Source organism: Thunnus albacares, chromosome 7 (genome assembly GCF_914725855.1).
Source record: "Thunnus albacares chromosome 7, fThuAlb1.1, whole genome shotgun sequence".
NCBI lineage: Eukaryota > Metazoa > Chordata > Actinopteri > Scombriformes > Scombridae > Thunnus > Thunnus albacares.
Genome location: NC_058112.1, coordinates 22,788,008 through 22,811,081, shown reverse-complemented (window position 1 = coordinate 22,811,081; position 23,074 = coordinate 22,788,008). Strand labels below are relative to the sequence as shown.

The window sequence follows — 23,074 nt, the reverse complement described above, 5'->3', positions numbered from 1 at the left end:
TTGGCGGGGGCTGGGGCCGGGGCGTTTGTGAGTAGTGTACTATGTGTTTGGTCTTAGACAGAGGCACAATTATTCCATTTCCTGTCACACCAGAGGAATGCAGGGTGAGATTCCTGCTCTGTGAGTCGTGCCCTCTCACCTGCCATCACCATACGGATACTGTTTCATCCGTGCCTTTCCCCACAGCCGGGGGAATTTCCCAGTTTGTGCGGTTGCACGCATGGAGGAAGTTACAGAGTTTGTATAAGCCGTGTTGTTCTGATTATAATGGGATACTTCAAGTTGTGGCTAGTTACACCAAACTACAGTCCTGTTTTCTCTGCGCACAATTTGTTTTGCTCATTTAATCTGGCCGTAAATGAGGGAAACCAAAGAAAAATACTGTTGTGTGGTGTTTTCACAGCATTATAGACTTTCAGATATGAGCAATGGAGGGAAATAAATCAGAGGGATTTTGTGGATGAAGTGTGTAAATGGAGTAATTGCTTGTTTGCATTGGTGAGACCAAAGATGCTTTGTCATGCTGGGTGTGTAACGTTTATGTGTGTGTGGGTGTGTGTGTGTGTGTGTGTGTGTGTGTGTGTGTGTGTGTGTGTGTGTGTGTGTGAGCAACTGAGAAGCTGATACTGTGAATTTTATAGGATTTATGACAGTTTCTCTTGTGAGAACTTGTTTGTTAAGACTGTTAAAACATTCATATCTGCAATGTTTTCATCCTTATAAGTTTCTGTAAATATAGATATTGATTCAGTGCAGTTTATCCGTCTGTGCGAGAAAGAGAGAGGGAGAGAGCGAGCACTTAAAGGGCACATATTATGTTTTTTTTTTAAATTTTGTGTTATTTATATACTGTTATAATGTCGGATATTGCGGATGAACATAGTAAAAATTCCAAAACTTGAGGTTAACGTACATAGAAATGCTCCCTTCAAGTCAAAAGTCACGGCTTCAGTCTGCTCTTTGTTTCAATTTTGCTGATGAGCTGACGTCGGCTCATCGCGCATGCCCGTAAACGGCCGTTCTGTAGTCTTGGTTGCTAAGGTTGTTGTTAAAGATTTTCCGTGTGTCGTTGTCCACTCGCAAATTTCAGATCAGATTCCATCTCGAACATGTACGGATGTATTTGAGACATTGACGTCTTGAGTAAAGAACGAGAAAAAGTAGTGAAATCCCACTGTGATGGTTTGTCGCGGTTTGTTGCATAGTTTGCTAAACGTTTCCTCCAGAGCCGGCGGAAGTCTGGCGAGAGGAACCTTCTAAGGGGGATGGAGGCATTAAAGAGACAGGAGCTAAAACCGCCTGTTTCAGACAAAGGCTGAACTGAGGGGCTGCATAAAGGGCCAGTATGAGATAAATAAGGAGTTTTTGTAATCTGTAAATCATACGAAGATAGTCCAGTAGAGCCCCAGATTAAAAATATAAATCTGTAAATGTGCATGATTTGTCCCCTTTAAGCAGATTCCGCTGTACATTTCATATGCTCTGTGACTTTATCTTGTCAGAACATTCACATCTTTACTGTTTACGTCCTTAAAACTAACTGTAAATATAGATATTATTACAGTGGAGTCTATCTGCGTGTGTGTGTGTGCGTGTGTGTGTGTGTGTGTGTGTGTGTGTGCGTTATAAAGGGGGGGGGGGGCATGTGTGGGAAGCCGTGTTGACTCAGTTTCAATAATGACTCTGGCAGAGCAGTGGATGAACAGCTCACACTGACTGTAAAGAGCAGAGAGAGAGGCAAGGGGGCTGTGCTCTCCCTGGCATCTCCATCTCATAACTCCTCTGTCGCTCAGTGTGTTCATCATACACACACACACACACACACACACTCACACACACACACACACACACATATACAGACACATACATACGCTGTGAAGCCAACCCTGAGGACTACAGCACCAACAGTACAGTATAAGACAGGACACTTCAGTGCAGCACGGGGCGGGACCGGCTTTCAGTCGGAGCAGCAAGTGTGAAAACGTCTCCAGGGAGGAAATCATCCATCGTGTGGTAAGTGACGGATCATTTGCAACAGGTTAGTGTCTGTTTGTGTGTGTTCATTTTCTCTAAATTAATAGTAAATCAGCGTGATGAGGAGATAGATGCTGTTACACGTTCAATTCTATTAATTCACAAGTCATGTTAAACTGCACAATTCTGTGAGTTGTTACAGAAAGTGACACAGCAGTTTCACTTTCAGCCTATTTTTGAACAGCAGTCAGTCACCTGTAGCCGTGCTGAGTGATGTTATCTACCACTTCTTTAGAAACTTGCTGTCAGGGCTTGTTTGTCTTAACAACGGTTTTGTCTCTAATAAAAGTGAACAACTCTGGCACGAATACAATGAACAAGTTTGTGGTTATGGTGGCAGGGAGATTAATCAGCAATCTCTCCAGGTGGAGCTCCAGCGAGGCTTCTTCACTAAGTAACTATCTAGTGATCAAGGATACAAACATTAGATTGTAATCTTTCTGCCTCTTAGATCTCTCAGAGAAATCACTTTCCCTCTCCGTCTGTTCTCACAGATTAATGTGATGCTGCCACTTGATGGGTTTGTAAGATTGACTTTCAAGCCTCAGCATCCTTCAACGTTTTATTGAACTGCTGTGGGTTTGTGTGTGTATCCATGCGGCACTTTCTGCCCACATTTTTGCTCTTTTGCTCTCAAATCTGGTTGCTGCGCTTGTGAGTGCCAGGTGACCACACCTGGATCGTGTCCTACATCGATGCAGATATATTTATAGCTACACAACGCACTCCCCAGCAAACCTCATTCTGTCATTTAATTCCTGCGTGTGATGAAGTCTTCCTTTGTCTGCACTGTCACTGATCCCAGGCTAGGCGATAAAGGTCTAGACTAATTAAAGGCAAACTGGCAAGTCTATAAAATCCCCCGGTTACTCATCCTCCAACATCAAACAGTCACATTTATTTTCCATATTTTGACAAAAATAAATACATTTGTCTCGTTCTCTCGTCCTCATACATAAACATCACTGTGGTTGATGTTTTCATAAACAGAAGGCCGTCCACTGGTGTTTGTGTTTGCTGCTACTTCAAAATGACGAGGAAATGTTTTTTTATGACTCATCTGTCACAAGGTTGATTGCATTAAATCCAGGAAGCAGAGGAGTTGTTTTGGCCCATGATGCAAGTACTTGTTCAAGTGTTTAGATCATAGATGATATAAAGACAAGGAGGTAGACTGACTTAACTTCAAGGTCCTTTAATTAAGGTCCTACATGTGACTTAACTTCAAGGTCCTATAATTTGAGACAGTTGGGGATGGGTTTCCACCATCTGGTCAACTGCCCAGCCAGGCCAACTGTACTGAAGTGCTTTGAGAAATTAACAAGGTAGAAGAAAGTCAGGAGGTTGTGATACGTCGCAAAACAAGCTAGCGAAGCTCTGTAAACGGATGTACTGAAGACTGAAAAGGTTAACGCTGTTATTATCTTTGGAGTTATTTCTAAACAAACTACTGTAACTGTAATCTTTGTGGTGAAGGAACTTGTCACCCAGTGCAACAGTGTGGCTCAATAATGTGTTTTTAATAGTTTTTGGACAACAATGGAGGTCTTTGGGGACAAAGGAATATGATATATGAGGCTTTGGATACACACACAATACTTGTAAGTAAAATCATTTTATTGTTGGTTTGGCTCTGCACATGAGATTGACAATAAGAAAAATATTGAAAAGCCTTATCCTTTAAAGCTTATTCGCCTTCTTGCCAAGAGTTAGATGAGAAGATTGATACCAGTCTCTATTTCTTCTCTTAAATATGAAGCTACAGCCAGCAGCAAGAAGACTAGAAGGAGGTGAAACAAAATCTACCTACCAGCACCTCATGGTGACAACAAAACTCAAGGAAGTCACTGACGTGCAGCCAAGAAATAGTCTGGCACATGACCCCCCTCCCCCCTCGTAAAACCACAATTTGTCCTTTTGCACTTCTCTCTTTGTGCAGATTAAACAAACAAGGTATAATGTGTTATTTGTGGGTTTTGGAAGTGTGAGTTATGAGAGTTATATCATTCTTCTCATCAAATTCTTGGAGAGGGAGCCTTTAAGCATATTTTCCAAAGTATTGAATTATTACTTTAACCTGAAGGATTCAGGACCTCATAAATGAAACTGATATTTTTCTGTCATTACATGAGCAAAAAAGCACTTTTCTTTGGAAGTAGATCATCCCGGCATGATTCAAAGAATGATTTGAATCTGCTGCAGTGACTGTTTCAGATAATCACTTGATGTCTCCCTAAGGTGTGGCTGACTCATGCTGCCCTCATGTGCTTGAACTTCCAACTGAGCAAATTCTTCAGTCGATACTCAGGAACCGAAATGTCAGTTCTGCTTTTGGTTAGATCAACAAGCCTTTCGTATTCATGTCATGATGAATAGGAGACATTTCTACAGGAATACACCTCTATCACCTGATTCACTGATTCTCCGCTTTCCCTCTTTCTGCCTCCTGATCACATGATTGCACATATTCATGGGGTTATACCTTCCGTCATTAAGGATAATTGCTCCGCTCTGCCCTACGTGTGAACTCACTTAAGCATGCCGGGGAGCATTCACTTCAGTACGAACATGAAGCTGCAACCAGAGACACACCACCTTTCAGTATAAGCTCAGGGGAACGATACGTTACAATCATCATATCCTCCTCGTCCACGAGTCACCGCTGACTTCTCTTCCTCATAACTGGGTGATGACTGACTGACTCACTCTGAATTCTCGGCTGCTTGATGACACAAGACAAAAATATTGTAACAATGAGAGACATATTGATGACTTACCCTTCTCTTTGGATGCATCCTGGGGTCATTTAGCTGCAGCTCACTCATCATCCCAGTTTTTGTGATGCAGACTATTTGCCAACAGTGGACAGAATTTAATTTCCCTTCTCTTAACTCATCCAGTGTTGTTTTTGTGTGATGTGGCACTGAAACAAATCTTTTCCGTGAATGAAAACATTCGTTATTCAGTTTCTTTTATGCCTCTGCGTGTTGGATTTATATTCATTTTGGTGAGATTTGGCCCGTGAATGTGGTAGAAAGGAAGTGGAAGAGAAGATGTGGTGAACAGAGCGTCCATATGATAAACCTTCAGCCCCTTTCAGCTCCTGTTCAAATGAAGCCATCTGGGAACAAACATGAGTCACAGCTCCTATGTGGAAGCATTATTTTTAGACCTGCTAGACCTGTTAGACCTTTATGTTGCGCATGTAATATCAACAATCTCAGGTCTTTCTATAGCTCAGAAAGAACCACAATGCAATGTTTTACCTAAATTCTCCTCTCTTATCTAGTCGACCTGCTGCTGTTTCATCCCGTTCTCAGTTGTTTCCCATCACATTTCAATTTTTTCATTTGAACGCAGTACTTTATAGACGCCAGCAATGTCATGACACCCTTTGTTGACTGGTGTTTAACCTTATAGATGAACCATAATGGAGGATTTGTCCTTGTAAGATGATGACTGATGACGCTGTCCTGCAATGAGAGAGAGGCATTCAGTTGTCCAACCGGCCTCCGAGTCAATTCATTCTCAGTTTTCTCCATCAACTTCTACCTTTGTAAGAACAGTTTGATATTTTATTGAAGACAATTATTAGCTTTCTTGCTGAGAGTTACCTGAATAGATCAATACCACTCCTCCTATATTTGTCTGTTTAAGCTACAGTCAGGAACTGGTTAGCTTAACATAGCATAAAGATTGGAAAAAGTGGAAGCAGCTAGCTCAACTCTGTCCAAAGGTTAAAAAATCTGGTTACATCACCTCTAAAGCTCAATAATTAACACATATTTGTTTAACTTGTACAAAAACCGAAGTGTAAATAACATATTGTGGTTTTCCGGGTGGTATCTAACTCTCAACAAGAAAGCGAATAAGTACAATCAAAGTCAAAAAATGTCAAACTTTTCCTTTAAGAACAGAAAGTGATGGAGAAAAGGACATCTTACCAAGGACAAATCCTCCGCTCAGTTAGTCTATAAGGTTAAACACAGGTCAAAATAGGTGTTATGGTGTCACCTATGTCTATAAAAATCACTTCCTTTATATGAAAACATAGAAATGTCATAGGAAACAACAGGTGATGCAATGTAACAGCAGCAGGTAGAGTCGAAGAGAGAGGAGAAATAGAGGATAAACAAATTGAAAGGTAGATTTTGTTACCTTTGGATAGCGGCGGGCAAGCTGTTTCCTCCTGTTTCCACTTTTTATGCTAAGCTAGGCTAATTGGCTGCTGGCTGTAGCTTCATATTTAGCAGATATAAGAGTGGTACCAATATGCTCATGCAAGTCAGAGCAAGAAAGCGAAGACGCATTTTTCCCAAAATATCAAAACAATTCCTTTAAAGCCGCTAAGCTCCCATAATCCACCGACACAGGTGTTTTCACTTTTGTTACCTGATTAGACTTTGCCTTTTAGACTGTGTGGGTGTGTACAAAAAAACTGGACTTGATTTAAGGTGAGACAATTTACCCTGTTATCATTTTTATAAGTACATATAGTTTATACCACCAATTTCAACCTGGCAAGTTGTCTAAACAGTATTTGGAAACACCTGTGTTGGTGTGCGGGAACTTAAAAAACACCTTTATTAATGCTAAAAGTACCAAATTAACAGCACAGCTTTATCTTTTTGATGTATCTTGATGTGTGCAGTATAATTTCAGTCTGAAACCAGTGTTTATCATGATGTTTGTGATGAGTTTGGCTCCGGCGCTGCATGCTGACCCAGGTAGGTGGAGTACCAAGAGACACCCGGGAGTTTCCTGCAAGCTTTGCTGACACTGCCTCTACAGAAATATCTCTTTTAAACTTCATGAGCTTCACTTTAAATTTTTTTTCCATCATTGCAGGGTCACTACTTTGTCTATGACTTGCAATATGACCACACCCTCTGCTGTTCGTTTGTAGAATCGCCATCCAGCAGGGAGAGGAGAAAATACACAGGACGGCAGCAACAGCAACTTTTGACTTCACTCTGCATCCAGTTAGTAACAGGAGACATGACACATTTCCTCCCACAATATCAAGCATCCTTTTTTTCTGTATCCAACATGTACTGTGCTGCAGGTTTAAGCCTGTTGTTGAGTGAAGTACTGCACTCAGAAACTGATTTCATCTGGTGACGTAGATGTTTGTACCCAGTCTCTAGCACCATATGAAATCAGTGTTCTGGGAGGTGGACTATCAGCGTGTACAGACGCTGTACATGAATAAACTGAAATATGATATGTTCTTCTTGTGAGCCAAAAAGTAGGTCATGTTTGTGTAAATTACTGTACTCCCTGTGCTGCTTTATCCACTAAACTGGTCACAGCTGCTGTCCTGCTTCTCGTTATAGTTACTTTTCCCTTCTTTGTGCCCCTTATAGCCTCAAATATACATGTACTGTACATTCCTGTGCTTGATGTTGTTTGAAGCATTTTGAACGTCTGGTAACACCTGATGGCATTAGATTTTATTAAAACAAGTGAGTGTATGTAACATACTTTACATATTTCTAAAATACTGACTTTTACCTGCATTTTGTGGTAATAAAATTGTAAGATCATACAAAGTTTTTCTTGTGTCCTGAGTAAATGTCCCAGCAGTAAGAAACATTTATCACAATAAAGCTTCTCAGTGCAGCTACTGTATGTTCACGTTACATTCATCTGAACCCTGTTGAACCTGGAGATGACGCTTTATTTCTTTTTAAGACTCACTCCATCTGAAATCAAAATCACCTTACTCAATTGTTGATGGCACAAATAATCTCTCGAAGTTAAATATGTTTGATCTTTTGATTGTTTGTATGAGAAATGTCTAAAAGTCTCGTCACCTGTTGTGTCAATGGAGCAAATAAAGAACTCATGAAACATATATTCAAGTGGAGATTTAAAATTCATTCTTCACCTTGAAAACAATCACACCACAAGGTCCATTTAGTAGCTGTTTGCTTTCAATCATATAACACGATTGTCCTCAGAAAAACGGACTTTGCCCAACAATCATAAAACTGAAAATTTCCATTTTTCCAGGCACTTTAAGTGCTTCTCATCCATGTTGGCTTGAAAGTTGAGATTGTATACGGTCAAAAGCACCGGAACAGCTGCTAAACGGATCTCAAGATAGATATTTAAACATTTACAATTCCAGCAGGATAACTGGACTGAAAGGAAGATCGTACATTATGATTGAAAGCTCCAGAACAGCTACTAAATGGACTTTGTGGGATTGTTTTCACTCAGACAACACTTAACCTGTGTTGCAACAAATATTGAGGCTTCTTCTCACAACTGCGAGCCATCCGCATGAAGTCAGAGTACATTTTGTCCATAATGTTATGAAGGTACTACAGCGGTGATGTCAGACGCCGTATATCATGTGACCGACAGGTATCCTGATTGAAGTGGAACAGATGAGACGATGATGTGCTCATGAAGGACACAGCTGTAGGGTCCTGCTTGACTGATGGTTGGGTTGTCCCTTAAAGGACGGTCAAACGGTGTACTGATCAAATCTAATCATGATCCTCATATGATTTATTACTTAGATGAAATTTAGAGGGAATTAGAAACTATTTCATCCATATGTTGGAAATTTTTCATTGTGTGCCTTTACATGGAAATGAAAATAGTGTCTGAGGTTTAGAGTATTTGTTAAAAGCAACATGCATCTGTTGAAAAAAACTCTGAATGCTGATGTTCATTTTCATAATATTTACATCTCCGACTCTGAGCTCAAACTAGTCTATCTATTCAATGAGACGTTTTACATAGTGAAATTTTATTTTCTCTGTATATGTTTATTCTTCTTCCTCACTTCAGTCCTCTAGTTTTTTTTTAACCCTTTATTATTCAGAGAGGTTTCACTGAGAGAAAGCCTCTCTTTTGCAGGAATTTATTGATCACATTCACACAGTTACACATTACAACCACAGACTGATCTGCCGGCCACTGAGCAGCTTCACTGGAGCAGTTTGGGTTAAGGGTCTTGCACAAGGGCACCTCCAGTGGTGGTAATGAGGGAGGGGCAAGTGCTGCTTTTTCACTTTTCCCACCCAGAATTATCCTGCCAGTTCAGGGATTGAACCGATGACCTTCCAATCACGAGCTTGCTTCTCTAACCCTTTAGGCAAACACTGGTATTCATGGCCAATTTAAGCCACTTCCTCCCAGTCTGTGGATTGTATGTGCACACTGTTGCCCTCGAGGATCCATCTTCTACAATGCACATTAGAGCTACAACAATTAGTCAATTAATTGATTAGTCCACCAACAGAACATTAATTGGCAACTATTTTAATAATTGATTAATTCTTTTGAGTCATTTACAAAAAATCCAAAAACCTCTGGTTTCAGCTTCTAGTTGGACGAAACAAGACATTTGAAGACGTCACTTTGGTAACTTAGATGGGCATTTTTTATTATTTTCTGATGTTTATAGACTAAACAATTAACATATTAATTAAGAAAAAAATCAAATCAACAGGTTAATTAATAATGAAAATAATGTTTAGTTGTAGACCTAATGCACAAAGCAGGTTACACACGACAGCTGTATTATTAGACTCAAACTCAGAATCAAAATCTTTATTATTATTGACCAACTAGTGACTCTCAAAATATTTAGACACACTGGAAAGAAAACAAATGAAGAGGTAGACACATACAGAAAAAAACAAAGACAGCAAAGCTAAACAAATTCAGTCATATTGAAATATGTAAAGCAGGAATGAAAATAGATATATACATACAAACACACAGTAAACAGGTTAAATTGTGACAAGGTTGCAGGCTGGTTGTTATTGACCTGTAGGCCTGTAAGTAGAACACAAAGAACACTGGAATCAATATTATATGATTAATGCAAGATTAACACACCAGAGGTGGTATGTGTGGTTATTAATGGTGGAAAGTAACTAAGTAGATTCACTTAGTCACTTGACTGGTTTAGTCCTGTGGTTCCCAACCTAGGGGTCGGGGCCCTCCAAAGGGTCACCAGATAAATCTGAGGGGTCGTGAGATGATTAATGGGAGAGAAAAGAAAAAACAAAGTTCTGATACACAAACCTGTTTTCAGTTTTTGGACTTGGAATTTTGGTGAAATATTGGATCATTTGAACATTTATTGAAATGAAACCATGTGAGACGTTTAGAGGGAAAAATCAATATTTGGTGGAGCTATTAACAACTCATAGACATCTGAAATGTGACCCCGACTACATACTGCTTTTTGTAAGACGTCAAAAGTCAAAAAGGTTGAAAACCACTGGTTTCATCTTTAACGGGTTGTATTTTAAAAACTTGTTAGATTATCCATTTTGCAAAATCTTCATCTGAAAAGTAACTAAAAATAAATGTAGTGGAGTAGAAAGTGCAGTATTTCCCCCTGAAATGTAGTGGAGTGGAAATATAAAGTAGCATCAAATGAAAATACTCAAGTAAAGTATAAGTACCCTTAAAATTGTACTGAAGTAAATGTACTTAGTAACTCTCTACCACTGGCTGGGGGTGGTGGGGTAGATGCATGGATGTATTGGATAGGTGGGAGGTTTTTGGAGATTGGGATGGGGGTGAGGTGGTTTGGAGAGGGGTTCAGGGGAAATAATCTGTAGACTAGTTGTGTTTAAAGTATTTCAACATTATTATAGTATGTTCAAATTAACTGTTAACGGCATCTACCTGTGAATATATTCATGCAACATTTTAATAAAGAAATTTTCACGATAGAAATGAATCTTGAACGTAACATAAACCTGTTTTTCATCATCAGCTACATTCAAGGTCTCTCTGGCTCCTCCCACCTCATGGTATCCTAGCAGCAGAGCTCTGAGCTCTCTCCTGATTGGTCCATTTCCAAGAATCCGCCATATTCAAACTTCCGCCGTAGTGTGTGTGTGTTTGTTCTTCTGTTGTCATCGATCTCCTACTTTCTTTGTACACATCGGACCAGTTTTCGTACATCTGAACTTTGTCTTTTGTTCGCTAAAGTCTATCCTCGTCTCGGTGTAACTGATTTCAAGACGAAGCCTCGTGCAAAATGGAAGAAAATGAGGAAGTTAGTGGGAGGACGGTGGGAAACAAAAAGAAGAGGACATCCATCAGCGCCGCCGAGCCTTCTCCTCAAACTCTCCGGAGAAACAACTCCAAAAAGTTCGTATATATGTCGAAATAACGTTTTATTATATGTGATTATTCATTTTGAAGCTCTGTTTGGAGATATAATACGACTTTTCGCGCTGCAGTTAGCCAACTGTGACAATGCAGGGCTGGTAACTGGCATATGATGCCTTCAAGTGCACCTCGGTAAACATAAAATTTCGTGTCATGCTTTAATCTGCAGCATTTCATTTGAAACCGTAACAAGATAAGATAACGTAAGAAATATCTGTTTTAGCTGTCTGGATTTTTTAGAGATCAGCAGAGAAAACACTCATGTAATAAAGGCTTTCATTTATTGTATGATTGCATTGTTATTGTTAAATTAGTGATGACAACAAGAAAAACTAAGAGTGAAGACAGACCCAATTAGAGCTTCATGTAATGATAATTTTCTTTATCAATTCATCTGTCAACAATTTTCTCAATTAATTGACAAATTCTATAAAATGTCAAAAAATAGTGAATACTGGCCATCATAACTTTCCCAGAGCAAAACCAAAATACATCATATTTATTGTTTTGTTCAACCAACAAAAGGCTGTAACTAACGACTATTGTCATTATCAATTCATCTGTTGATTGTTTTCTTGATTAATTGATTAGTTGGTTTATGAATTGTCAGAAAATGGTGAAAAATGTTGATCACTGTTTACCAGAGGTGAAGGTGACGTCTTCAAATGTCTTGTTTATTATCAGAAAATACACATTTGAGAAATTGGACCTGGAGAAATTGGAGGATTTTTTTTCTTAAAAATGCCCCAAAACAATGAATCAATTACCAAAATAGTTGGCGATTAATTTAAAAGTTGGCAACTAATTGATTAATCAACTAATTGTTGCAGCGCTAAACCAATAGTAAAACCCAAAGATAATCTGTTGACTAATGAAAGTGGCAAATTCTCACATTTAAGAAGCTGAAACCATTGACTATTTGGCATTTTTGCTTGATTTAGGAAATTAATTGTTTATCAAGACTTTCTGTTGATTATATGATTCATTGATTCATTTCAGCTGTCGAATCAACGGTAGTGTAACTTAGATCAGCATACTATTAATATTGGCCCTTACAGTCTTTATCAGTTCAGTATTGTTTGTAATGCAAACACTGGGTATCTGGGGAGTTGTCATTGGCACTTAAATGCAACAGTCTGCATAGCAACACAATACAATATGTTTTTTCAGTGTCCTATAAATAGGCTCGTCCTCATAGTTCAACCTGTGCTGCACCTGCATGTGTACTTGCAGACAATATTAATATCCGTAGACATAGTTGAGAAATTACTTTATATTTGTATTGGCCTCAAATATCTCACTGCATTCTCGTGAAGTAGTAATTTATAATCACAATGTACCAAACAATAATGTAGGTACATGTTAACCTACATGAATATTAGCATGTAAATATTACTTTGTAGAGATGAAACGATGAGTCGATCAAAAAAAAATTAATCACCAACTATTTTGATAATTAATTCATTGTTTTGAGTCATTTTTTTCTAGAAAAACGCCCAAATTTTCTGGTTCCAGCTTCTCAGATGTGAATATTCTCTGGTTTCTTTAGTCTTCTATGATAATAAACTGAATATCTTTGGGTTTGTGGACTGTTGGTCAGGACAAAACAAGACATTTTAGGTTGTATCTTGGGCTTTTGGAAACAGTGGTCGACATTTTATAGATCAAATTAATCAAGAAAATAATCAACAGATTAATCAGTAATTAAAATAACTGTTAGTTGCAGCCCTACTACTCTGTTTACATGATGACATGAACTCTGCCACCTAAAAATCACATCCCATCGACTTGTATCTTACAGAAAAATGCAACTTTAGTAGTTATATTCATAATTTTTTTTGGATCCTTTTTCTATACTCATGATTCTGTTATTTCCAACATGACTTGAAGGCTGCATTACATCTAGTAGGTTGTGCAGCAGTGTGTTCAGATCAACTTGGCCTTGACAGGATGTCGCTCCTTCCGAGGAAGACACTGTAACTCTCTGTAGCAGCATTGTTTTGTCACCTTAAGTGACTTTATTTTCTGCAGCAGCAGAGAGCAGATCAGCTCCTTATATGGTTTTAAATATTAAGATCCATCAGTTATCACCAACAGCATTTGACACATTTGAAACATAACAGCAGCTTGGACAAAAATGGCACAAAAAGTATGCATATAACTACCAGAGCTGTGATGCATTCCCAGTTTAGGAGTAAAGTAATAAAAACAATAATTCAGTTTCTCTCTACTTGCTTCTCTTTGATTAATTTGACTGTAGAATAAGCCAAACCACAACTATATACACTTGTTTTCACTGTGCACAACCATAACTTTTTTCCTTTGGTTTCCTTTAGACCTCCAATGCAGAGAGGCAGCTCCTTCACGTTTCTTACTCCGGGGACACCATGGGACTTCAGTTTAGTGAGTTCATGTTGAAAACATCACGTTAAACATGACTGTCACGAGCCATACATGTGACTTCTATAATTAATACTTGCAATTGCATGTCGTCATTCATCATATCATTACATTTATATTAGAGATGCTGCTACATATGTATTGTCTGAACTCTCATCAGACCTGTAAAAGTAACGTGTGTGTTGTTGTGTTGTTACAGAAGAGAAAACGCAAAGAGAAGGACGATGACACAGTCAGCCTGTCCAGTTTTGACCTCAAGGTGAGAGTTAGGGCAGCTTACTGTCTGTCCGTTGGGTGCAAGTCTAGTGCAGCACCCTTGAATGTGTCCTAACAAGAAACTTTAATCCCTCTGCGTGACGCAGTTCCTCGCCACAGACAGCCATGGGTGCACCATGGGTGTGTTAGGAGCTCAGGATAATCCCACTATGCCTTAGACACTAACATAAACAGTGTCTGTCTGAGGAAATAATGGTGAAAGAAAATCAGCCACATTATGCCATAGATGATGAAATTAATGGTTCAATCAATATAACAAAAGCAGTGCTGTTCAATATTTAAAATATTGTACATAATATTAATAATAATATTAATAATAATCATAACAACATAAGGAAAAAGTAGAAACATCATATAATCTCTGCAGGTACAGAACTTTTGCTTTTTGACAGGAGTTGAAAGAACATAGTTGTTAAAAACGTTAATTACAAAGTGTAACAGAAAGCCTTGTATTGAAACCACAGTCTACAATTGGCCCCAGTTTGTGCCTCTAATGTATTAGCATAGCTTTGGATCACAGAGGAAACCATCGGTTTCTTTAAAAGTTAATTAACCAGCGATGTTTGAAGAACCCTGAGGGTTTACTGACGGTAATTTCTTCCCTCGCCATCTGGATAAAACATTTCTGTCCAATGCACGATAAAAAACAACTTGTGAAATGTGTTAAAGATCTTTTTTTATTATTAAGCAGACTGAATATTTAATCATCTCGATGGTCAGAAGAGTCTTTGTGGATTCTGGAAATATCAGAACAACGGTTACTGTGATTTTCAAACATTGCAGGTTAATTATCTTTTACAACAGGGGTGTTCAAAGTCTGAGACTGTGGGCCTCCCCTCAGACAAAGGTGCTCCCTCTTGGTTTACTTGCTTAGTTTCAATTCCTGGATGCCTGTGGGCTCATGATTGTTATTTGATCCCATAGACACTCAATAGTTGAGCCAACATAGCCTGATATTGCCGTTTGACGTAAGTTCTGACTACACCAAATACATTAAAAAGTCTGTCTTAAGGCATTTATTAGTTTCTGACTCTGGGAAAGTAGGAAAAGCAGTAAAATTCCCCAAAACTTCTGTATCTCTGAACTATCTCTTTTATCCAAATCACACACATTTAAGCTATTCTGTGTGATCTCCTTTTGATAACTAATGTAATATTTTTTCACTTCCATTCACTGAGCCTCCCCTGAAACGGTTTAGAGCACCTCTGTGTTTGCTAATTCATGAGGGGCTTGGGGCTAGTATACAACAGTGTTCAAGGTATTCTTCCACCCCTGCAGTGTTACCGTATTACAATCGAGTGGAAATGAAGACAGTTTATTTCCTTGATTCCCAGGAACCCAACAACAAGCGTGTACGACCGATGGTCAAAGTTTCATCCCTGGTCAACTTAATATCTCCTTCAAAGAACGGAGCAGTGCGACGCTTTGGCCAAACTATCCAGGTAGCATAAATGTTGTACTTGTTTTCCATGACAGACTCTACAAACTATATGCAAACTTTGTGTTTTGATCATAAAATAATTAAACTTTTTGTTTCCAGTCGATGTCGTTACGTGGTGATGGCAAGTCACCCGGGACGTCCCTCAAAGGCAGCAGCAAGGCAGCAGGTCCAACACCCACTAAACGCAGAAACAGCACGCTGTGGTCGGAGACGCTGGATGTTCATCAGAAGAGCTCGTTCTCCGCCAAAGAGATCAAGAGACAAGAGGTGCATTTGAATCTTTTATAAGTATTGATTACACTGAGCCCAAAAAAAGTGCAGAGAGCAGAAAATCTAACTTCTCCTGTTATTGTTTCTCTTGTATGTAACATTTATTCTCCAGGCGATTCATGAGCTTTACAGGGGAGAACAAGATCTCATTGAAGATCTCCAACTTGCACGAAAGGTTAGAGAATTGGTTTGAAAATGATCCCAAAGAAATCAAAACATGAATCCTCCCTTTGTCGACGTGGTTTTTGCATTCACACTGTTGCTTCGCTTACGTTCAGGCATACCACGATCCCATGCTGAAGCTTTCCATCATGACAGAGGAGGAACTGGCTCATATTTTTGGGGATCTGGATGCGTACATCCCCTTACATGAGGGTGAGTAATCACTGCCTTTTTAGAAGTGAAACTGCACTAATTGTTTCCTGTTATGTTTCCTTCCTTAAATGTGTTTCTGACTGTGCGTGTGCTTCTTTTTTTTTTTTGTTCTCTTTAGACTTATTGATGAAGCTGACTGAGGGAACCGGCCCTGATGGAACAGTAGCTCAGATTGGACGGATAGTAATAGACTGGGTATGTATGATAGCACACTCAGAATACACTAAGTGGATGTTTACTTGAAGTAGAGCTGCAATGATTCATCGATTAGTCGATCAACAAAAAATTGCCAACTATTTTGATAATTAGTCGTTTTGAGTCATTTTTAAGAAAAAAAAAGTCAAAATTCTCCAGTTCCAGCTTCTTAAATGTGAATATTTTTTGGTTTCTTTACTCTTCTGTGATCATAAACAGAATATCTTTGATTTGTGGACAGTTTGTCGGACAAAACAAGATATTTGATATTCCAAAACAAGGCTTTGGGAAATGTCTTGCACCTGACAGGAAAGAGACAACTCTCTATAGTATTGTCACACTTTCTTTGATGTGCAGTCTGGCACACTCACACTCGATACTGACGTATGAGCTGCTGTAGAGGAAGTGAGACCTGAACAACAGGGTGAAATCTTCTTAATCTGTTTCACACCAACCTGTAAGAGTTGTTGTGACTGGTGTCTGCATGATTATACCCAAACAGACATGGCAGGATCCGTTTCAGAATAAACAGATGTTCTTTGTTTCCTTTTCACACAGGAACATACTGTTGAGACACACAAACATGATTTTCTACGACTATCACTAAGCATTTTAACCCTTCACAAGTTCACACAAGCATTTATACATATTCATACAATAATTTCCCACACAGAAACAGTGACATTTTTCACCATTTTCTGACATTCTGTAGACCGAACGACTAATCGAGAAAGTGGATCTTCAAACGCTGTTACATATCAGAACATTATTGCATGTAAAAACTGTTATTGTGTCTTTTCAGCTGCCTGGTCTGAACGCTTACAAAGACTACTGCAGCAATCAGCTTGCAGCCAAAGCCCTGCTGGACCAGAAAAAACAGGATAGACGGGTCCAGGACTTCCTGCAGCGATGCTTGGAATCGCCCTTCAGCAGGAAACTGGACCTCTGGAGCTTCCTAGACATCCCGCGTTCACGCTTGGTGAAATACCCGCTGCTGCTGCGAGAGATCCTCAGACACACTCCTCCTGATCACCCAGACGTAGCTAGTCTGGAGAGAGCTGTATGTTATCTATGTTACACACTTTTGCAATTATGAACTGTTTTTGCTTATATTTAGCTGTGAAATCTGATAAATTACACGACTGCAAGCCTATAACATGAATTTATCAACAGTAATACACCTTCATTTTTTGGTAATAGCACATTTCAGTTGTTATTCAGGCTTGTTTGTTGGTGTTCAGCCAAATTGCCAACTGATAACAGTCCTACTTTTATTATCCAGATCACTATAATCCAGGGAATTCTGTCTGATATCAACGTGAGGAAAGGGGAGTCAGAGTGCCAGTATTATATAGACAAACTGGAGTACCTGGATGAAAAGCAGCGGGACCCTCTCATAGACAACTGTAAGGTCCTCCTGTGTCACGGTGAGCTGAGGAACAAGAGCGGCTCGGTAAGAATTAGGATTACTCTCCTCATCTTTAGCTTCCACATGTAGTAAACTATCTGTTGTATGAAAATGACCTTTAATATGTAACTTTGCAGAGGTTGCATGTGTTCCTCTTCTCTGAGCTGCTGGTTCTGACCCGACCGGTGACTCGAAATGACAGGAGCTGCTTCCAGGTGTATCGACAGCCCATCCCAGTTCGGGACTTGGCTCTAGAGGACCTGCAGGATGGAGAGATCCGAATGGGGGGATCCTTCAGAGGGGCTTTCACCAATGGAGAGAAAGGTAAGATGAGTTGTAGTGGCTACAGTTGTACTTTGTCACCAGTTAATTGACAACAACTTTGATTGTTTTCACTGGTTTCACCTTTTCAGATGTGAAGATTTGCTACTTTTCTCTCTTTATATCTTTGTGCATTTGATATATTTGAAGACATCACCTTTGACTCTGGGAAAGTGTGATGGGAATTTTTCTATTTTCTGACTTTTTATAGACTAAAAGATTAATTGAAAACTAACAGCCCTGATTTGGAAATTGTGTATAATTATCTCTGCCAGGTGTAAGCTTGGAGTGGATCATGTGTTTGGTCGTGTGTGTGCATGTGTTTACATTTATGATGCTCAATGACCTCTGGTTGTGTTGTCGTGATTGATGATTTTTGAAAAACCTATTTTATAACACCATTCCTTATGAGCCTATAGTAAAACTTAGACTTTCGTCTTTCAGCAGTTTCAGCAGTCCTCACCATTTTATGATATGAGTTACAACATAGCAAAAGGCATTTCCAGCAATCGGCTAAAAACAAGCTTTATCTAGTCTGTTGCAGGCCACATTTTGGCCTTTGTTGTGACTCAGAAACAGACATCCATAGATAAGTTTGGTCTCATCTTGAACTGGAGCATCTGCTGACTAATTCCATACCCGATATGTTATGATCCACCTAAAGTTAGGCACGAAACAAAATGAATAAATACAAAATGAATAAATCCCCTCTTCTGTTAACTTTGCTGCCATCTTGACTGTACCAGTGTTTCCTCTATATTCATTGTGCAGCGGCGGTTCACAGGATGTTTAACTGAAATTGTATACTCAGCTACATTTTCAGATTTATAATACATGTTGTGGGCACACTATGATCATCACATAAAGCATCGAAACAGCAGTAATCCAGCCACAAAGCTGTTTTCAGTGATGTTGCTGATTAGACCTCTTCACATGTCAGTGTTGGTGTCTACAAGCTGTCCTTGATTGACACCTCTCTCTCTTTCCTGTTGCTCTTGTTTCATCTGTCAGGTTGGCACAGCTTACATTATTATCATTCTTATTTGTACATGCAGTTTCCAGCATAGCTCCACCCAACGTCCTGTGTGGGCGCAGGGCATTTAAAGCAATATGGACACATAATGGCACCCACACAAACCCATTTGTTTGTCCATGACGTAAGGTTTTTGACCCAGTTTGCACACTTTTAATACAGTCACAGTGTCCCTTGACTAACCACTTTATTAGTATTTTTATTTGTCACATGCACGCCACAGGACATCCAGTGAAGACTGAGCAAAAGACGACAAAAACAGCAGATTTTTTCTCTTATAATAAGTGGGCTATAGAGGATGGGCTAAACTGCACCTCTTTCTCACTAAAGAAAGTAAAACTACTGTATGTGAACTAATTTACAGTGGACCAAATATCCATACATGTATGTAAAAGGGATTGTTTGTGATGGTGAGCCCACAGATAAATATCACTGACTCTACAGTTCCCTTCAGCTCTATAAAGTGTTACAGCTCTATAAACTTTACGGTTTTGGCTCATTTTTCACCCACAACAAGCAGCTGTTTTCAACCCCAAAAAAGCCCTAAAAACCCCCTGACGCTGCCTGGTACCAAACGGCAGACAGACAAAGTAAGCAGCTAGCAGGCGAACACAGAGGAGCATTTAGCAGCTAAAGAGCCAGATGTTTCCCTCAAGTGTTGGTGGACGGCAAAACAGAGCTAAAAGCAGGGTGAATGTTGGACTTACATTCATCAGGTGCCTGAAACATGATATCTTTATTTATACAGCACTTTTCCAAACAGAGATACAGAGTGTTTAACAATAAAAACCAACAGAGCAAAGGGTAAAAATGCTGAAATTATTAGATTACAAGAAGTATTTAAAAGTACAACACAGAAAGAAACAGTAAAATAATGAGGGGAAAAGAAAAAATAAGATCAAAACAAGATTAAAAACGATAGTTAGGATTTGAGTGAGTTGTAGCCTGAGGTACTCAGGCGGGGACACGGACTGAAAAGGTTCGGCAACAAACACGACTCCAAATGAATGTTGCTTCATATCTGCTGGATGTGTGATTAAGACACTGTCTGCTGAGAAGTTCCCCATATGAACTTTATATGGTGATTATATGTCAGCAATATGTTCACAGCTTGTTTCTGCTGCCCCCAAGTGGCCAAAAAAATCCCATAAGCAGGTTTGAATTCACTGTTAAATTAAAATTATTGTGCTGACAAATGGCCTTAATGTGCAAAAGAGGGAGTTAAAATAAACACTATGTAGAAAGAATATGTTAGTATTTTTGGTTGGAGTCTGGGAGGTAGGACAGTGTGTGTTTCCTACATGGATGTAATATAAGAGCTGGATACCAGACCAAAAATGGCGTCCACTCAGTCCAATGAGAATTGCTCGGCTGGCGCATACATCAAAAAAGTTTGTAGTTTCCGTGTTGTGCGGCCCACTGGCCCGTCCACGAGTTCCCGCTCAGCCAATAGACTTTACATTGTGATGATGTCACATATTTTTAAATCACCTTTCTTGACTTGAAGCAAGTTTTACAAATATAAAACCTCCATGGATCAAAAATTTATAATAAAGTCAAGACCTTGTTTGCAGTTCGAGGTGTCCTGTCAACAGTTTTACAGACGTCTCTCTAACAGTGGTGGTCTATGGGGAAAATGGTTTTTGGGCAGCGGGTGGGGGGGTTTCACTGCAATACAGCAAGTGACCACTGGGAAAAATTGGCTGCAAGGCTGAGCAGTGGCGCCCTATCCAGCTCTCCATGGTTTCCTGGCTCAGGGCCCTCAGAGTTCACAATCCTGATGGTTTGAGGAAATAAACTGTTTTTGGAGGATCCATTAAAACTGGATTCATGTATTCAAGACTTTGCAGTCTTCTGAGATCCTGTCCAACTTGTTTTGTCTTTTTGATTTCTGTCTTTTTCTAGCTAAGAATGTTTTCCGTGTGAGCTCTATGGATCCCTCCCATGGCCAGTCCCACACACTGCATGTCAATGACGTCTACCACAAGCAGCAGTGGCTCAACTGCCTACGCACCGCGATGGCCCAACAACAGGGGGCTCCACCAAGAGTCCAGCAGGGAGAAGCTGTCAAAGCCAAGCGCCGCTCCTCCACTGTCTCACCCACCGTCTATGAAGAAGAGACAGACGAGAACTGTCCGCCGGTCTTGGGCCCCAAACTCAGGCCTCAGACGCTCTCTAAAACCAGACTGGACCAGAGGTTTCAAGGCTCTCTAAAGAGGAAGGAGACTGGAGTGTAGACATTCAGACAACCACGTGTGAACAGCATGTTTCCTGTCTGGTCACATGGGTCTGTCAGTCAATTATTTTTCAATGAAACCACTATTTTAGTGCTTTTGCTTTATTTTTGTAGCTGCACTGAAAAAGCCTTTCCAATCATTTCCGTCCAAATGTTTGTCCAACTTTAGTCTTATCTCATTTAAATGGTGTAATTAGTTTACAAAAAAAAGTGTGTGTGTCATTGTGACTGAAATGTATGTTTACACCAGCGAAATATGTGTGGAATTAGTGTTTTATGTGTCAACTTTATACCACTTGTCGCTATTCAGATTTTGTTTCATCAGTTTTCCAGTTTAAATGCTTTTTCTTCTTTCTTTTTTTTTTGCTGTAATCATAATATCATATATGCAGTTTTCACGTGTGCGGTATCTGTGCCAAGATAAGGGATCAAGACGCTGGGAGATTGAGTCTCAACTGTCAAACTGTGCAGGAAGCAGTTAAGCGTGAGAAGTCTAAAAATAAAGATCAAGATAACGAGCAACAAGTGAGAACACTGACCACAGAAACGATAAGGTAAAAACATGTCAAAATGATCTGGATGTATTCAGTGGAAACAGTGGAAAGATGTTACTCAGAAAAAATAAAACATTTAGTTTGTACTTTGAATGAGTCTTGAGTATGATTAACTGTGAGATTATGTTGCAACACACACACACACATCCTCTCAGTTGTACTTTGACCACTCAGCCACTTCCTTTTACTGCTGACAGAGCTGTTCGATAACGTGTTGCAACATCTGTCCAGCAAACAGAAGCTGAGAGGAACTCAGAAATGTGCTATTTTTTACATTTAGTGTGTTCAAAAGAACTTCTCCTAAATGTTGTTTCTTACTTTTCTCAAAAAAAAATACAATTGCAAAGGCGGTAAGTTCTTTTAAAGAGGTACTCATTTTATTGGATATACAGTAAAAACCTCACTTTATTCATCAATTCTTATTTAAAGTGAGAATACAAACTCATATTTTACTCTGTGTGAAGTTCTTATGAAGTTTATACCCCCCAATCAGGCTTCTTTGTGGCCTGAAAGACAGCAGAGTCTACAAAATGATTTGCATCAACTGTTGATTTTACATATTTACACAGCTGGTTTTATACCACTGTTGTTCGGCATTTGCTTATCGGCAGTTTCCTAATTTTATTATTCTGTGCTAGCTATTGTGAAACTTCCAGCTTCTGGTGTGTCAGAGTGGTGTGCAAAACAAATAAGAAAAATGTACTTTCTCATACTGCGTAGAAAAAAAATACACTGTTGATGTGTGTGAAGTGTGTACAGAAAACAAAATGACAGTTTCATTAGAAAATGGAGGTGCCGGTTAGACTTTAATCATCATGACATCAGACTTCTCTCAGAGGAAATGAGATGGGCTTTCTGGATGGTTTGACTCCTCTGGTTCCCCAGACTTGGTCCAAGTGTTTAGATGAGTTGGGTAACTTTTACTTGGTTTCTCTGTTTTCCTGCTCCCCTCCATCTTCTGGATTATCCCCGTTGGCTCTGTCACAACCCCAGCTGCACATCATTCACTCCCCCACTTTAATATAGGCCACTCTTAAAGCGTCAGCTGCTGAGTCATCGGTATTTATAGTTCATGATGTACCACCAACAAATCAACTTCTTCCTGCTGAAACGAGAAACTATTTGATGAGCAGTTTAAAGCTGCCAAGGTGTTGGCGTTCGTGCAGTCTTTTTGGTAGGGCTTCGTTCATGTCAAACTAATAGGTATGCTGCTGTCACCCCTGGTATTCACCTCCCCCATTTCCTCACCCCTCACTCTTGTCCTTGGTCAAGCTGTTCTGTAGCTCCCCAAGGAAAAACATCTCTTGCTATCCTACAAACTCCTACAAACTAAGCACCTGCTTCCCCGAGAGGTGATCAGAGGGGACAGCGGGCAGGA

General features: G+C 39.6%; 1 protein-coding gene across 1 annotated transcript; it reads left to right on the top strand.

Annotated features, from left to right (window-relative positions):
• The first annotated feature begins 10,865 nt into the window (after positions 1-10,865).
• Positions 10,866-21,789, top strand: LOC122986352 (neuroepithelial cell-transforming gene 1 protein-like). Its single transcript, XM_044357570.1, has 12 exons — positions 10,866-11,166; positions 13,524-13,590; positions 13,787-13,846; positions 15,198-15,305; positions 15,404-15,571; positions 15,687-15,749; positions 15,853-15,949; positions 16,068-16,144; positions 16,947-17,204; positions 17,427-17,597; positions 17,690-17,876; positions 20,812-21,789. The coding sequence occupies exons 1-12, from the start codon at positions 11,054-11,056 to the stop codon at positions 21,141-21,143; spliced, it is 1,701 nt and encodes a 566-aa protein (XP_044213505.1). The 5' UTR covers positions 10,866-11,053; the 3' UTR covers positions 21,144-21,789.
• Positions 21,790-23,074: the final 1,285 nt, after the last annotated feature.

What these genes read in the sequence shown, in the direction of transcription:
- LOC122986352 (XM_044357570.1), top strand. Translation starts at nt 11,054, where the DNA reads ATGGAAGAAAATGAGGAAGTTAGTGGGAGGACGGTGGGAAACAAAAAG. An exon ending in TGTCCAGTTTTGACCTCAAG is followed by an intron (nt 13,847 to 15,197) that starts GTGAGAGTTAGG and finishes CTTGATTCCCAG; the next exon opens with GAACCCAACAACAAGCGTGT. An exon ending in TTTCACCAATGGAGAGAAAG is followed by an intron (nt 17,877 to 20,811) that starts GTAAGATGAGTT and finishes GTCTTTTTCTAG; the next exon opens with CTAAGAATGTTTTCCGTGTG.